General features: G+C 45.7%; 1 protein-coding gene across 6 annotated transcripts in view; it reads left to right on the top strand.

Annotated features, from left to right (window-relative positions):
* LOC111871621 (dystrophin, isoforms A/C/F/G/H) overlaps nt 1-17,705 on the top strand; it is a 502,313-nt gene that overhangs the window by 253,556 nt on the left and 231,052 nt on the right. Inside the window, exon 1 of one of the 6 annotated variants that reach the window (XM_023864849.2) lies at nt 626-2,147. The exons of the other annotated variants lie outside the window; for them this stretch is intronic. Within the exon in view, the coding sequence (XP_023720617.1) occupies nt 663-2,147 (1,485 nt within the window). The 5' untranslated portion in view covers nt 626-662. Of the gene's footprint in view, nt 1-625; nt 2,148-17,705 lie in introns of those variants that run through there. 6 annotated transcript variants of the gene reach the window in all.

Raw genomic sequence — 17,705 nt, 5'->3', positions numbered from 1 at the left:
CAACAACAAAAATTTTATAATTTTCCCATTGGAAAAACAGGGGATCGCCTTGAATTATGGCTTACCCGGTATATTGAAGTCTGTCAAATTTAAATTTAATCTTTTTCGTTTTTTGTATGAATCGCGGTACCTAGGAACTTGCTTCTGTAGTTGCCAGTCGTACAGGGCCCAGCGCTGTACCTGCGTGGTGGCAACTGCGCCTGCGATCCGCGCAAAGTGCCGCTCCGTGCTGCCTCTCTCGACCTGTAGTACGTACGTCTTGCTTCAGTCCGGCCTCGCACGCCGCTCCGCCAGCGCACAGACACAAACGGCTGCTTCCCCTTACCCCTCTGCTTCGACTGTCAATCCAACGCATTTCGTGTCACTTGTGCTAGTTGTCTGTATCGTTGTGCGTGTGTCGTACCAAGACCAGATACCAGTTCTGTGCCAGTAATGACACCGACAGGTAAATTTATCGTAAGTTCCATTACTGCTGTAATTCTGTGGCAACGTGGCCTGAAGTTCACTACTCGTGGAATGTAATGGACAAATACAGGGTGTGTCGACTTTTAGGGAACACGATATGTACTTGTAACTGCTTAATGCAGCAGGTGGAGGTGTTGTTCTGGAGTTTTATCCTTTGCGGCACCCCACCAGAACAGCTTAGTGAAGTGTAAAGCTCAATGGATGAGCAAGCGACTACCAGTAAAATCACCTCTACTTCTACTATTACCACTACTGTTACTGCTACCCCTTCGAGTGACAAACAACAGAAACCTCCCACCACCCTCCTTCTCGGCCCGAGTCCTTTTTATCGTAACGTTAGCGGACGCCTTAGTCTTAATGATCGCCATCTGCAGCACAACCGCAGCCGGACAGCCGCAACTTCCTCAGCAGTTACCGACTTCAACACTTGGACACAAGCCGTTCCCTGGCGTCCCGGCAACACCAGTAGCAGCAATGGTCCTGTGCAGGCGACCTCCAGACGTGTGGCCAACTCCAACCCCACCACCCCCAACAGTTCAGCATCTCCATTCCCGTTCTACACAAAACCTGAACCCATTCTTCTTGGCAATTCATCTCAATTGCGTTCCTCTCCAAGCGGTTTCGGCGTCGCTCCACGGCGTCCTCATAGCGTGGCAGCCACTCCCACTGCCTCCGGCACTGGCTTGGCCCCCTACTCTCCGTGGTCGTCCACTGACAGTGGTGGTCTGCAGACAGTCCCCCGGCGACCTCATAGCATTGCTTCCAGTCCCGTATCTTCCAAAACGTCAGGTGCTCCTTCCAGTCGGCCCCGAGATGGTCCCGTCGCATTGTCTTCCTACGGTATTCTTCACCAACCAATCCCACGCCGACCACACAGCATCGTCACTTCATCCACGATCACACCACCGACACCACCTGCACCCATCACGAAGACAGGAAGTAGTCCCCAACAGCAGGTACCCCGTAGACCTCTCATTCCCAACTCAACATCCGCTCCGATCCTTCCCTCTGCCACTTCCTCCCCGACCGCAAATCTCGGCGGTCCCATGCACCAACCCAGTCCTCGTCGTCCGCAGAGTGTGGTGGTCCCAGCCAGTTCCTCTGCCACACTCCTGCACGCCACAGCAACCACTTCCTCCTCCGTTCCCGTGATTACTGCGGGCAGTTCTCACACATGGTCTTCCTCCAGTGCCCAGCAACGGCGCGTCGCCACCACTTCGGCAACACAGACCAGTGTTGCAGCTACTCTCAGCCCTTCGGACTCCGGCTACCGCTCCTTACCCCCAGCCAGCAGCGACTATCAGATCCTAAATTCGTCGCAAGTCCCCAACAGCTCAGCTGCCAGGCGTCTGTCGCTCCCGTCGACATCAGCACAGGTGGCTCTGGGTCTGCAGGCTCCAAGGCCCAGTCCTACGTTCCACGGTCTTCCTTTCCTGCCCGTCAAGCCGCTAACGTGTGGTTTCTCGCCCAACGGCACCCCCATCTTCCTGGGTTGTACACACCTGCACACTCCTAACAGTAAGTCCAACACCCCGGCCACCACCCCCAGCAAGACAGTGACCTCGACGGCGCAGGCTCTGCAGCAGCTATTGCTGCAACAGCCTAGGAACGGGTTCAGGTCCTTGGACGACAAGGTGAGACTGTTCCTCGAGATCCTGGACACTCAGGAGCGCTTTGAGCAGGTGCGCCATCTCAGTAGTTGCAGTAGTTGGATTGTAGTGACGTTGCGTAGCTGTAGGTATTGTATGTCGCGTGGCTTCCGGTGCTCAGTGAAATTCCCGGTAATCAGAAATGGCCTGTGCATCATGACCTATGCGAATGTTAACTCATTCATAATTCGCGTATGTATAATTACTAATTATATTTGTGATGAGTGGAGCTAAAACGAAATATGTTTTTGTCATAGTTGTTACTGGACAGTAACAGTTAAACGGTTTTTGTTATGCAGCTTGCTTCGACCTTAGTACTAATCTGTCCATGCTTGTTCCTTTGTTGCCAGCCCTAACGATGGTTAGGGACACTGCAGTCTTGGATGTCTCTCACAGGTCTCGATGATTTTTTTATGCATAACCTACTAGCACAGCAGTTATTTAACTCCACTGTATGAACTCCAGGTGTTAGACTGTGTCAAATGAAATGAAATTACTGCATACGATGTATTTGTAAAGATAGGAAGGGCGCTAACTGTGGCTTGTCTTAATTTACTGTTCTGAAAATTTTCTGGGGTAACTGACGTAAAACCACCAACACAATAGCATATTCCTTGACGAGACTCGAACCTGATACCTAATATGTTTCCCTCGGCTGTGATTTGCATAGTTTCCTCTAACAGTGTTCTGTGATGATGCAGCCGAGTTTAGATGTTACAGAAATCGGTGAAGTTTCGCAAAATACCGGTGCGGAAGCGGACATAGCTGATTTCCATGTATTATCCCCACATGTTCACCCGGGAACTAAGTAAGCCATTCCAGGAATTTCTAAGACAGTTGCAGTTTCCTGAATAATGTATTGCCAATTCTGGAATGGCTTCGAATGTAATATGAGGATTAAAATAGATAAAATTGTTGGAATTAGTCTGGTATGTATCGTCTCATAGTCTGTTATAAGTTTGTAATCAGTTCAGTGGAAGAACTTTGCGGCAGAAATGCGAATTGCCTGCCCTCCAGATACGAGGCAGGAGCGATGGGCCACATTTTGTGGTTCAGATTTCGATTTTGACTTCTGTCTGATATATCTTGTGGAAGCGTCACTTCCCGTTCCAGCCATTCCAATGACTTTTAAGGTCCTTGTAATCCATTAAGTCATTGATGGGCGTCACATAAGGGTTAACGTAGCGGTCTTCACGCCTCGCACTCTTCTGCGGTAGGTAAGGTAAATTCATTCCTGTACTTAAGCTCCTCCAAGTATAATTAGAATGATGAAGTCAAGGAGGATGAGGTGGGCAGGGCAAGTAGCACGAATGGGGGATACGAGGAATGCGTATAGGATATTGGTGGGAAAGCCAGAAGGAGAGAGACCACTGGGAAGACCAAGGCGTAGGTGGGTGGACAATATTAAAATTGATCTTAGAGAGATAGGATGGGATGGAATTGATTGGATTGATCTGGCTCAGAATAGGGACTAGTGAAGGGGTCTTGTGAACACGGTAATGAACCTTCGGGTTCCATAAAATGCTGGGAAATTCTTGAGTTGCTGCAGAATTGGCGGCTCCTTCAGAAGGGCTCAGCTCCATGAATAAGTACGTAAGTAAGTAAGTGCTTAAGCTCCGCGCCTTGAATGCATGGGAAAATGAGTTTAGAGTCGAATCAGTATGGACAGCGTTATGCAGCTGGATGAAAATTAGAACGCATGGCATTTCCTTAATCCCAGTATAAAATTAATTAGAAGTAGACATGTGTCAGTCCACGTTTGGAGGTGGGTTAGAATACCTCCACCGTAACATTATGAGAAGCAGAAGGTGACAGAAACAGAACCTGGTGCCTGGGGGACATAAATACGGGAACCTGGTCCTCCAGGCTGGGAGTTGGACGCAAGGATGACGAATTTGCACTGTAAAGAAATTATTGTTGCGAAATCCAAAGAAGTGAAAACCGGATCAAATCTATCAGAATCTTCTAAGGGAGGCTGTGGCTCAAAAAAGGCTTTTCTATAAACAGTGACATATGCCAGACTGTAAAGTGGTCTGCTACATGGTAAAACGCGATACAAGAGCAGGAAATAGTGTTAGAAATCTTAATATATAGTATCGAGGCTATATACCGTGGAACGCTTGTGTGATAGATGGTGTATGGTGAACTGGAGGGAAGCACTCGTAGCCTAGTGAGACATTATCGCAGCATTTTCAGTCAGGGAATGAGAAACACCACGAGGGTCTCATTCATGTTGGTCGCTGACGGTACCGAAGTTAGAACTGATAAAGTTATCCCTTTTACAGGTGTTTGAGGCCCATAAGGTTGTGAGACGTCGAGGATCCCACATTTTGTAAACAATCGGCTCACAGATGGCGGTGAGGTTGTCAGCCTTATGTAACGGCCGTCCTTTACACCCAGGAAGATACCTGGTACTCATTTCTGTTAGAGGCTGAGTCGACCCCAGGACGTAGTGCGACCTGGCGTCGAAACCACCTCTAACATAAATGAGTACCAGGAATATTCTTGGGGGTAAAGGGCGGCCGGCGAGTAAGACTGGCAGTCTCACCGCCATCTGTGAGCCGATTGTTTACAAAATGTGGGAGCCTCGACGTCTCTCAACCTTACGGGCCTTCACGGCCTGTTACAGGTATAGCTTTACTTTTTTTTACCTCAATGCGAAGAAGGGAAATTTAAGGTAAAACTTTGCCAGTTGACAGTTATGTCACTTTTGAAGTTTCTCTACCCAGTGGTCAAATTTTCTAGCTCGTTCAGTTATGAAATACTCAATTTTCTTTAGCGAAATATCTATAATTGAAGTGAATGGCATGCCGGTGGCTATCACGTGACAATTAGATCGTATTGTAATGACGTAGAATGTTAGAGTAGGATGGAACATTATTATAAATCAGGCTGTGGATTAAAGAAGTAAATAGACACAAAATGTATTTTTTTACATAACTCACACTCCTATCTAGTTGATGGCGGGGATAATACGGCCGGTGCGTTAAGCTGACCACTCACCTCCATCTAGCGATGACAAGAGCGGTTGAGCTACACCTCGACTCCCCAACACGTCTAATTAATTAAGCACAGAAATAGCTTTGTTTCTTCTCTTTCCTTTACCCAAACAATGTTACCATTCATTCACCAATGGCTCTACAGCCCTTTGTTGGGCCCTGGCCTGTACTTCAGTTTCATAATATTTTTTACACAGTCGGTAGAACTCCTCGGACGGGCATCAGCCCGTCGCAATGCCGCTACCTACACACACGAGAACACAAACAGAATAAACGCACACAGATATCCATGCCTTGAGTGGGATTCGAATCCATGATCCCAGCGTTTGAGAGAGGGAAGACAGTTCATTCCTTAGACCGCGCGGCCGCCATGTTAACCCCCCTTAAAGCAGTGAGCAGGTATTGAGGTTGTTTTTGAATATGACTCAGTTACTCATTCACAGTCCGTTTTGTAGTTACATAAATAAATTTTAATTTTCTAGTTCAAGTGTTATTTTTTCTTTAATTTTATACTGCTGTATATTATGACACTGACAAGGGTACTTCTGCTTGTTTGTTTGTAATGCTCTCTTTGGCAAGAAATTTCCCTCCTATTTATGTGTTTACTTTCTCTAATAAGCGGTTTTAGTGCCCCAGACACGAATTCTGTGTTCGCTTACTCTGAGCTGTTTGTATAGAATCTCACATGGACATGCGTGTTGCAGTCGGCCAGGAGACTGTATTATACGCAGCTCCGGGCAAAATCAATTTCGTGTGTGCTGTTGCTTATATATTCTTGTTGCCTCTGCTATTTCGAAACGTATCTCTATAGGCCCCAGTTATTGCCTCTTTATTTCTTCGTTCCAAACTGATATTTCCAGGCATAATTTATATGCAAAAACTTCCGCTGAATATTTACTTAGGTAAACTTGTAACAATGACTTCATCGGGAAATGCATATCAATTTAGACCTCCACCGACTCCTTCCCCCTACATTTTTTTAATGTGAGCGCATGACGAAAAGAAAATAAAACTAACTCCATGAATCTCAGCTTTTCTTAAGAAGCCGCTAGTTATGCAGATACTCAAGAATTTCCCAACATTTTATGGAACCCGAAGGTTCATTACCGTGTTCACAAGAGCCCTCCACCGGTCCCTATCCTCAGCCAGATCAGTCCAGTCCATACCACCCCATCCTTTCTCTCTAAGATTAATTTCTATATTCACCCATCTACAGATTCGTCTTCTTATTGGTCTGTTTCTTTCTGGCGTTCCCTCCAAAATCCAATATGCATTTTTCTTCTCCCAATTCATGCTACACTCCCTGTCCATCTCATCCTTCACTTCATCATTCTAATTATACTTGAAGAAGACTACGAGTTATGAAGCTCCTCATTATGCAGTTTTCTCCAGCCTACTGTCACTTCATCTCTCTTCAGTCCAAATATTCTCCTCAACACCCTGTTCTCAAACACCCTCAGTCTGTGTTCCTCCCTTGGTGTCAGAGACTATGTCCGTTTTCCTTAGCCTAGGCCGTTCATCCAAAGAATCCGTTCAGGTCCGAAGCCCTTTGTGACATTTCGTATCATGGTTATCTTTTACTGTGAGGAGTTAATAGCCTCACGCCCACCCTCCAAGCTGGAGGACTACCTCTTGTCTGCTGTACGCGACTTCTTATTGAGTATAATCGCAGCTACCCTCCATATCTGGAAGCCGTCTCCGCCATAAGTGAAACGTAACTTGACTGAATATGTAACAGCCTCAATTCTCTGTAGCCTGAAGAATCCATTATAACTTGCAGTTTTGTTTCTCGACTCTGTAATGGATTTAGAAGGCGCGCCTCCACACCCGACTCTTTTGGCTTTGCGGAATGTTGCTAAGGGCAACGTCGCGATTGGTTCGAGTTTCCTATACAGGCCGTTATTTTGCGGGGAGGGATGTTGTTATTTCAAAATGCCTTCAGGCATTGGAGCACATACAGTCGAATCATAGGACCACTGATGAATATTAAATTGAAAAGGATTTACAAGGAAACGTAATGTGTCTGATGTTTTAACCTGAGATTTCTATGGAAGGACCGAGGGAATTTAGGAAGATCCCCAAGGCAGGATATCCGATGCCTTGTGCTCTCTACAGGCCGGTCACGGTGGCCGCGTCATCTGAGGCATAACTGCCTTCACTCGCTCGAACGCTGCGATCTTGGGTTCGAATCCCACTCGAGGGATGGATGTCTGTATGCGTTTATTCAGTGTTTGTGTTGTTCTGTGTGTAGGCGGGCGGATCGCCTGTCTAAGTAGTCCAACCATCTGTCCAAAAAGATTAAGAAACTGAAATAGCGGCCAAGGTCCAACAAAAGGATGTAGGACCTGGTAAGTAGGCAGGTAGGCGATAGTGCTCTCTACAGGCTTTTCTGCAGTACGATCCACCTAAACATCGATAAGCATCTGCCAACTAACATGGTCCCTCGCCCCGTTACTCAAACCTTGTTTTATTCTACCGAAAGTTGTTATTTTAATCACTCGTGTCCCTCATTCGAGAAGTGTATTGGTTCGAATCTCTATTGACCTTACGAGTATTTAGTTTCTCTCATGTAAAGTTTTCCCTGTGCTTAACTAATTCCTACTATTCCTTGATGGCGTATGGGGGAGTGGATGTATAGATCAAGTTTTTCTTGATCTCTGCAGTAGTTGGAGATGAGTGTTCAGCTTCACGCACCGGCCTCTTTATCCCCACGGAAAGAGCTCCTGATACCCATTCGATAGGAGGTTGGGTGGACCCCAGAGCCGGTTTGGACGATTGGAGAAGTGAAAATTCTTGACCCTACCTCGATTCGAACTCCGACCTCTCGGCCGTCCAACCCGTAGTTGTTTTCTTCCAAATACGTTAACTTTATAACTAAACTGTTATATATAGTGCATTGTTGTGCAGACCACACAGCTTGAAAACCAGGAACATCTTAGGGTTGACTTCTGATGATAAGAAATGTATACTGAGCAGTTTTATGCCCTTCGAGCGCAGTCTTCTCCCCGCATTTTCTCCGACTCATAATCGGGATATCCCATATTTGATTTCTGGTGGCCAGAGTGTCACTGGGGCATGGTTTTCTTCAACCATGTCTAACATTTCCGTCACTGTCCCGGAGGTGGAGATAGGCTCGACCAGCCAGCACGTGTTCTCTCCTACATTAGTTAGCTGTTCCCTCCTAACTTGACATTTCGGTAGACGCAGGGATCTGCCTGTCCTCTTGAGGATTTCTTGCGCTTTCCCAAAGCACAGGAGTAGATGCCGACGCGGTCCCTGAGCCACACAAGTAAATATCGCCCCTTCTGCTGTGGTCTTGTGTTAACAGTATCTGCCAAAATTCGATTATCTACTTCTTATGAATTGTGCGGGCTTGCTGCAGCTTCGTGACCGCCCACTTCATTTTGCCAGCACCGCGATGGCTGCCTTATTTACACATCAGCCTTGTAAAGTAGCGGGTTTCAGTAACGGAATTTCAGTGCGGAAACACGTGTAAGCATAAAAGCAGATACTCAGTTTTAGTTTCCAAATGAAAATAATTGTTTGAAGTCTTGCTGATCACAGTTTCCCCGCGGTCTAAGGCACGAAATGTCTTCTTCCTCTCAAACGCTCCGTTCGCGGGTTTGGATCCAATTCCAGGCATAGACGTGTCTGTGTGTTTATTCTGTGTAGGTAGTGTTGTCGGCTGTCTATAGTATTCGAATTCCTGAATTAGCTATTTCTGAATATTCATACAGACCAGACAGCGCAATGCGCTAATGTGGAAGAAGACCTATCCCTATAACAGGCCGTGGAGGCCCATAGATCTGTGAGACGTTGAAGATCCCACATTTTCTAGACAGTCGGCTCACAGATGACGATAAAGTCAGCCTTATGCCCCGGTCTCCCTTTACCCCCAGGAATATTCCTGGTACTCATTTCTGTTAGAGGCTGAGTCGACCCCAGAGCCATAATGCAGCTGGAATGATTAGGTCAATTGAAAAATATGCACCTCATCGGGTCTCGAACCTGCGACCTTCCGGCTTGCAGCGTAGTGCCTCAACAAACTGCGCTACCTCGTGCCCCCGAGGAAGAAGAAGATTATTTTAAAGTAAAACCCAATCTAATAATCTCGCTCAGATTTTGGACATGCTAACTTAACAAACATCTTTACCTCGGTTAGTGTAGCATGAAGTTGTAACTTATCCTGTAAGACTAGAAATCATCACGTTAAACGCTATATTTCGTCGTAAGAAGGCTCATATAAAACCTTCTTAAAATATTCAGTTGCATAATAGACGATATTACTTACAATAACGAAGACGTTTCCAATGGAACCTCTGTCTGAGAGGCTGTTTGCCTGTGTTTGAATTGGAACACATTAGAATTTAGTGCGACGCCACGAGTTCGCGACGGAACACAATGTCATGACCACTCCCCCCCCCCCGATAGAATGCGTGCTATATTTCGCTATTCGCGTCATGCACGTGAATACAGCTGCTGTGTATGGAGAAGGTAGGGTCTAAATATTACAGAGAGGTTGTCAGGTTCGATCGTTACGTGTCTTGCTTCGCAGAGGCGTTTCTGTTTTCCTCTTGGAAGAGCATTGCTCTTATGCGCTCCGCTTTGAGCCCTACTGTTTATGACCTCTTGTGTGCTACTCACACTCTGTTGTTTCCTTGCCTGTTGCCTTTTCTCATAATGGTATATGCCATTATCATGATAGTCTTCTGTGTTTGCCCCTCTGCACTGAAATAGTTTATCAGGAAAATTATCATTTTTAGAATACTTGCTTTATTTTGAAACTTATGAGATCACCTTGCTGTCTATGTCCCACCTGACATCTTAAGCCTGGAATAGCGGAGCCAGAAGAGACGGCTGTTGCTAGGCATTCGCTCGGTAAGCACGTTTCCGCGGGAACGAATACACACGCAATGATAGAACTGCTGGATGCGGTGTTTTCTGTGTGGTCCGTGACGTATCAATTAGTAAATATGTGTTGAAAGTGCGACAGTAAGCCGTAGAAGACCATGTATCCACCGTAACGTCTAATTGCTTACCAATTTTCCGTCTCAGAACAGTTCAGCCCTGTACATTAATTACTGTTTTTTATTACTTGTGGGGTGGGACTAAGTCCCTTGTACTACCGCCACTTCTGGCCTATTGTACCAGCCCCAGATGATAGGTGAGGGTGATTGTGGAGCAATTGGTGGAATGAAGATTGGCAGGGGAAACCGAAGTACTCGGAGAAAACCTGCCCCAGCGCCACTTTGTCCACCACAAATCCCAGTCTAGTTACGGCGAATGGTTTTATTTTTAATTGCTCCATGGACATCGTGTCTGTTGGTCTAAAAGGGCGTAATTGTAGCTTTCCGCGAGTCGAAATCCTAGTATTCTCACGGAGAAACTGAAGAAACCAATGATATTCTTCAGTAAGAATAGCAGGTTTGTCGACCCAGTTTTACCGGACAGGGTGGTCTGGAGGAAACTCTCGAAATTAGTATCTGGGAAGTGGTCGCACCGAATCTCGACTGGAGCATCGATTGTCCTGAGGCTCTTCATAGTTTTTCTTAGTCACTTCAAGCAAATGCCCGGTTGGTATCTCGACATGGCCACGACCACTTACATGTCATCCTACCATATCGCCCTGTATCACCGCTGTACTGGAAGCGTCATGATGTAAATAACTCAGAATGCGACCTAGTTTCGAACCCAGAAACTTATCACCTGCTGTGTGGTAACCACAGTGAAGGGTAACATTAGCTATACAGTACGTGCAATTTACTCTAAAGTGCAGAGCCAAATAAAGGTAAAGGTATCCCTGTAATAGACCGTGGAGGCCCGTAGAGTTGTGAGACGTCGAGGCTCCCACATGTTCTTTAGACAGTCGGCTCACAGATGGCGGTGAGGTTGTCAGCCCTACGCGCCAGCCGGCCAGCCGCCCTTTACCCCCAGGAAGAATCCAGGTACTCGTTTGTTAGAGAATGAGTGGATCCCGGGGCAATTGAAAAATCCAGTGACCTTATCCGGAATAGAACCCGCGACCTTCAAGCTTGTAGCATAGCGTCTCAACCAGCTGCGCTAACACGACTCTGAAGTGCAGGAATATCCCGAAAAGAAATCCCCACATATAAATCAGTAACCTCTGGCATTAATTTTGCCCTCTCGTGACTGTATTAATGCCGTTTGTGACGCGGCCTAATTCGGAATCAAAGTATTTCGTATATCTGGTGGAGCGCGAAGAGCAGGGGCAGAATTTCCGACCATGCTCGACAAATGTGGGAAAGTTTCACTGATTTGTGTTAAGCGTTTCGAATTGTTTGATTTCGTGTGCATTGTGTTGTGACGTACGCAGTTATGGTTCTGACTTGGCGCCCAGTGCGGATTTAGCTGGATCCTCGGCTGTCATGTTTGTGTGAAACTATACTATAGCATGTCATCTGCGACACCAGAAAATTTAACTCCCTCTCTGCCCCTCTATCAACATGGCGAGTCTGCGATCTTTTATTCTCGAAACAACACTACGTCACAGATAAGTGCTGTTGTGCTGTAGGATTGTATAGCTCTAAAAGGAATTCTAATTTTTTAAAATCAGTTTGCTCTATTATATTTAAGCATCCTGTTGCACTCTATACGATATATGACATAAACACCGTCCCAAGTGCAACAATTTATTGTAGTTCTTTTGTCTTGCCCTCTTCTACACTACATGTTTCGGCCGCAAACGGCCATCATCATGTGTATGCACTTACGTAGCTCAAAATTGACGAGTGTAGGCAACAAAGATAATTCACAAAGCAGACATATCAGCGAAGTTTTCTTGATATAACAAGATGGTGGCAGCATACTAAACCGGGTGACAGAGCGTGATACTTCCACGCCCCCTCTCACCACGGCATAATAGTGGTGTAGCGGCGGCATAACAGTGGAGATAGCGGTGAGATAACCAATCCACCCCTATCGTAAGGAAGTAAGGGCATAACAGTGGTGGAAGCGGTGGGGATACCTCCATGCCGTTACAATATTTAAGCATCCTGTTGCGCTCTATACGATATATGACATTAACACCGTCCCAAGTGCAACAATTTATTATAGTTCTTTTGTCTTGCCCTCTTCTACACTACATGTTTCGGCCGCAAACGGCCATCATCAGGTGTATGCACTTACGTAGCTCAAAATTGACGAGTGTAGGCAACAAAGATAATGCACAAATCAGACAAATATCAGCGAAGTAGATTCCAATAAACCGAAACCTGTTAGTAACGACGAAAAGAACAATTGTGAAGACTTATGGTTTTAAATTTTAAACTAAGTGCAGTGTAACAGCTACGTAAGTGCATACACCTGATGATGGCCGTTTGCGGCCGAAACATGTAGTGTAGAAGAGGGCAAGACAAAAGAACTACAATAAATTGTTGCACTTGGGACGGTGTTTATGTCATATATCAGTTTCCTCAATTTGCGCTGCTCCATTCAATAACATGTGTTGAACTCAGGCTGATAACAGTTCTCGGGAGTTCCTGTTCCCTTGAGGTTGCCAGTTACCTCTGTGTGCCCTCGCCCTAAGGATTTAAATCGTTAAAAGTGACGTACGATTCTTTGAATGATGCCTGCTTATTGGACTGTTTCTGTCCTTAACGCCGAAAAAGTATGGATATAGGCATCTTAAAGTTCGTTGCCACTAGGACTAACCGATGTTCTTACTATTAATCTTAAATTTGACTAACGAATGGTAAATTAATGTAAGATTGTTGTACGACGAAACTTTCGTTCAAGCTGTTTCATACTAACGGAAACTCGTAATTTTTCCCGTGTCTTAAAAAGTAGGGGAATGTTAATTCGTATTTGAAAATTAACTTCCCCTTTCTTAGTTGTGGAAACAGAAGCGCGGAGTCGTTGCGTGCGAGGGGAACCTAATCATTGGCGTAATCACTTCACCAGTCGCTTTGGAGACCTCATTCTTCCTATCTCGTTATCATCAAAGTGTTCATTCAGCTATTTTACACAGTATTCGCCTTGCTTTATTACGAAGTCACGTTTTCACTCGGAATTGACTGTTTTGCTTCCTTCGCTTGACGAATCCACATTCTTCTCTTTGTAACTTTACTGTGCAAACTCCGAACATAAAGAAGAGAATCAAATTCTAGAATGTTTTAATCAAAGCAGATTTAAAACTCGATGGTCTCTGTTATATCAGAACTTTTCTTTTATGCGACACTTTTAATTTTCTTGCAACTTTATTTTAATATTTTTTCAAATAAAACGTATGAATTCCTTATTAAGATTCCGCGTTATCGTTTTAGTGTTAAGGGCGTAAAGTGAACACAAAATAAGGAGTTGAAATGTTCGCGTCATGTGGAAGAGCGTCCTGAGTGTCGTCCCCATGTGACGTTTCGCGACATCCTTGCATACTGCCATCGTAGCGTATGTGTCGTTTACGATTTGGAAATGGTATATGTGGTTATCAGGTTTAATTAAATGGTATAATGTTATATTGCTGGCATGTTCACCCCCCCCTAAATATTCCTATATTAAGACTCGTGTGAAGTCCTTATACAGATTGAGAAGACTTCCGTTGTATTTGTCACTATTTTTGTTCGACCTATACCGACAGAGCCAACGCCGCTTGTCGCCGAAGTTAGTTCCAACTTTAGCAGGGTGTCGCGTTGTCAGCGCAGTGAATCCCCACTGCCGTTAATTTCGGTTTTCGAGACCGAAGCCACTGTTTCCTTCAAATAGTTCAATTATCCTCACGAGGCTGAGTACACCCCTTTCCAGACCCACTACTTATCAGAAAATTTCGTAGCGCCGGGAATCGAACCCGGACCTCTGGATCTGTAGCGAAGAACTCTGACCACTAGACCACAGAGTTCGCTTGCGGACTAAAACCACGGAGTTTGTTTTGTTTTTTTGTTTCTTTTTGTTCGACCTTAGTCTCTGTATGCTAATGATGGAGCAGGTTGGTCTAAACGCAACACTGTATTTTTCATTAAGGAGGTGATCAGCTAGTATCTCGATCTTCCTGTGGGCGATTGACGTGGTTTTCTTCAACATCTCTAGGCAAATGCCGCATTGCACCTCGATCACACCACAACTGATTTTTTTCAGAATCATGTATCGCCGACTTCACATAATCTCGACACCGAAAGCATCCTTAAATAACGTAGCAAACGTTACTGTGAGTTGTATTTATTATTTTAGTTCCATTTCTAGACAGGAAAATTCAGAGAATTTTGGGCTGTTTTATTCCCAGTTGTGTAATTGGTTTTTATAGTGGAGTTCTGTTATGCTTAGCCATTGACGAGAACGCCGCTCGTCATAAACACAGGCACACACGAATGCATAATGCAAATATCTGAGTCGCATTACCAAACCGTCTCATGAATTTTGTATATACCTGATACGAGCACTTTGAATGCAATTATATTTTATATGATTGATTTCATTTTGGTCCATATTTAATCACTTTGACGTCCATTTAAAAATCAAATTCAGGTGGTACTTTTCTGATTTATTAAAAAAAGGGGAGTGGGACTTTCATGAAAGGAACAGTAATGACTGATGTTAATGTTAGGCAGCATTTTCATAATATTGTCATGTTGCATCTGATGTACCTTAACGTCTGTCACGCTACTTCATGTCATTTGTAATTATTGTGGTTCTTCCGCCACCCCTGCGTTCCGTAATGGATATTTATGTAGGAAGTTCCACATGGTGACGGAGGGAAAGACGCATAATGTTGAATCAGGGATCTGTAATGTAGTGTGACCTTTGTATTCAGCACAGCGCGTGGCCTTTTGTGTAAGGTTCTCAAGTGCTTAGGACCCTCAAAGAAGATGCCCTTCTATGCCTGCAGACTGGAAGTCATAAAATAACTGTAGTCCTATATATTTGCCGCCTCCTACCCCGCTGCTCCTCTTGCGTCCAGGGAGTCTCTGAAATTCCAAAGTAATTTGTAAATTAAATACCTGTCCGTTTGTAATCTTTGTTTTCTTTGTTGGACCCTTGCTTAATTATTTAAGTATCGTGCTATTAAGACGTGTGGGGGAGTGGAAGTATAGCTCCACCGTTCTCAATCTAAGCATTGGGTTGAGATGAGTGGTTAGATTCAAGCCCTGGCCGCTTTACTCCCGGGGAAGGGTTGCCCAATACTCTGACAAGAGGCTGGGTGGGCCCCAGAGTCGGTATGGGCGCTGTGGAGTAGAGACAAATCTGTTGCCTCTGCCGGTAATCGAACCCAGATCGTCCAGCCCGTCGCTATGCAGATTGAGCTATCCCGGCTCCAAATTCTGAAATGTTGAGTTCCTGTCAGTAAGGTCAGAGGAGACAGGTTCAGAGTTACAGACCGTCCTCATTATTCATCTTTTTGAACTTAGTACGTATGTGATGTCATGCGGTCTGCACTGCCTCCATCTTCATGGCCGAAATGCAATCCAAGCAAGAATCAAGCACTGTTACCCTGATGAAGGAGACGGTACATTCCTCGGAATCATCAGTGGACGTATGCCAGACTCAGGGCTTCACATCTCAGAAAACAGTAGCTTGCCCTTCATAGTCACCGCTTTGCAGATCCTCATACCGAATATACGTGTACTGTTGCTATGCAACAGTGGCGAAAAGGAACATGCATTGCTTGGTTACTGCTCGGTAAACACGTTTCCGAGACGACGTCCAACAATGGAAATATTGTTGACGGACGATGTTTTCTGTTGGGTCAGCCCGTGACTAGAGAGTTCAATTGCGGGATATTCACCAGGCAGGAAGGATCTGAGCACGGGAAGCTGAAGAATCTCCACTGTTAAAGTCCGTTGCCGGGATATGACTAGTGAAGACTGAGAACACTAGTGTCTGTGTACGTGTAAGTGGTCAATAAATTTAATAAATCGAAGCCCTGCCTCTCGTCACTAACACATGACAGTATACGTGAAGGACGTGTGTGCCTAACGTCTGTCAGTGCACCGATTGAAACACTAGGCGTATCCGTGACATCTGACTTTGGCAGGGTGCCTAAAACAAGGAGATTGTTATGACTCAGATCGGATGCAGGTAAGCATATGTGAAGACGAACTTTTGATAGATAAAAGTCTTCTGGGATATAACACCGTGTAAAAGGTTTACCTAATTAATCACTACGCCGTGAAGACATATGGGGGAATGGATGCGTATATCCACATTTTCTTGATCAAGTTGGAGGTGAATGGTCAGCTTCACGCCCCGGCCGCTTTACCGCCGGCAGAAGGCGTCCGCCGATACCCATTGGATAGACGGTTGGGTGGGTCACAGAGCCTGTGTGGACGACGTGGTAAAGGTAAAGCTGTCCGTGTAACTTGCCGTGGAACTCCATAGGGTTGTGAGACGCCGAGACTCCCACATTTTCTAGACAATCGGCTTACACATGGCGTTGAAGTTGTCAGCCTTACGCGCCGGCCGCCTTTTACCCCTAAAGAATATTCCTAGTACTCATTTCTGTTAGAGGCTGAGTCGATCCCAGGACCATAATGCGGCTAGAAGGATTAGGTAAATTGAAATATTCACCTCATCGATACTCGAACCCACGACCTTCCAACTTTTATCATAGTACCTCAGCCATCTACGTTACCGCGTACCCCCTAGACGCTGTGGAGAAGAGAATAATGTTTGCCTTTACCGGGAATCGAACCCGCAGCCCGTCGCCATGCCGTCCGCTTTTAGTGCGTCATGAAATATGAGTGTTTAATATTTGCCGTATTGCGACATGATGTACTGAACGTGTTTTGTGCAATAAGAACAAACGCGAATGTTTGTGGAACTGATAATCCTTCACGCCGCTAACGGCGGAATGTATGGAGAGTCAGGATGTATCGATGTTTGTGGGTGGGAGGGAATGGTCAGTGGCTTGGCGCTGTTCGCAGTTTGTGTGTGTGGGCTTGGCACAGCGCCCCCCCCACCCCGCTACGTACGTGTATATATGGCATCATCTGCCCGCGCCCGCTCGGCCACGATCCGTGTTAATTAGTGTCCCGTACCGCAGGCTGCATCGTGACAAGGCCTGTAATGGATGGCTTGGATCACGAACCATGTTCGTAACACATTGCCACTGCCCTTATCAGCCGTGTACGCTGACAGTTATGCGCCTCGCTCCGTTCTTTTGGGGTTCCGCCAGTTGGTAGCTTCACTCTCCGACCGCCTTGGTCCCTCAGAAATAGCCCCTGTATCAGTGTGTCTTCTTGTTTATGGTAAGTAAAGCAAGTAAGCTATCCCTGTAACAGGCCGTGAAGTCCCATAGGGTTGTGAGATGTTGAGGCTCCCACATTTTCTAGACACTCGGCTCACAGATGGCGGTGAGGTTGTGAGCCTTACGCGCCGGCCGTCCTTTACCCCCAGGAATGTTCCTGGTACTCATTTCTGTTAGAGGCTGAGTCGACCCCAGGGCCATAGTGCGGCTGGAAGGATTAGGTCAATTGAAAAAAATGCACCTTATCGGGATTCGATCTCGTGACCTTCAGGCTTGTAGCTTAGTGCCTAAACCAACTACGCTACCGAGTGCCCCCTCTTGTTTATGCTTGATACTATAATTTTGCCTGTAGTTTTGTCTAGGCATGAAACTTTGTTTCTGACATTAAAGGGAAAAACG

Source organism: Cryptotermes secundus, unplaced genomic scaffold, assembly GCF_002891405.2.
Source record: "Cryptotermes secundus unplaced genomic scaffold, Csec_1.0 scaffold1968, whole genome shotgun sequence".
In the NCBI taxonomy this organism is placed as follows: Eukaryota; Metazoa; Arthropoda; class Insecta; order Blattodea; family Kalotermitidae; genus Cryptotermes; species Cryptotermes secundus.
This window is presented reverse-complemented; position numbering and strand designations above follow the sequence as displayed.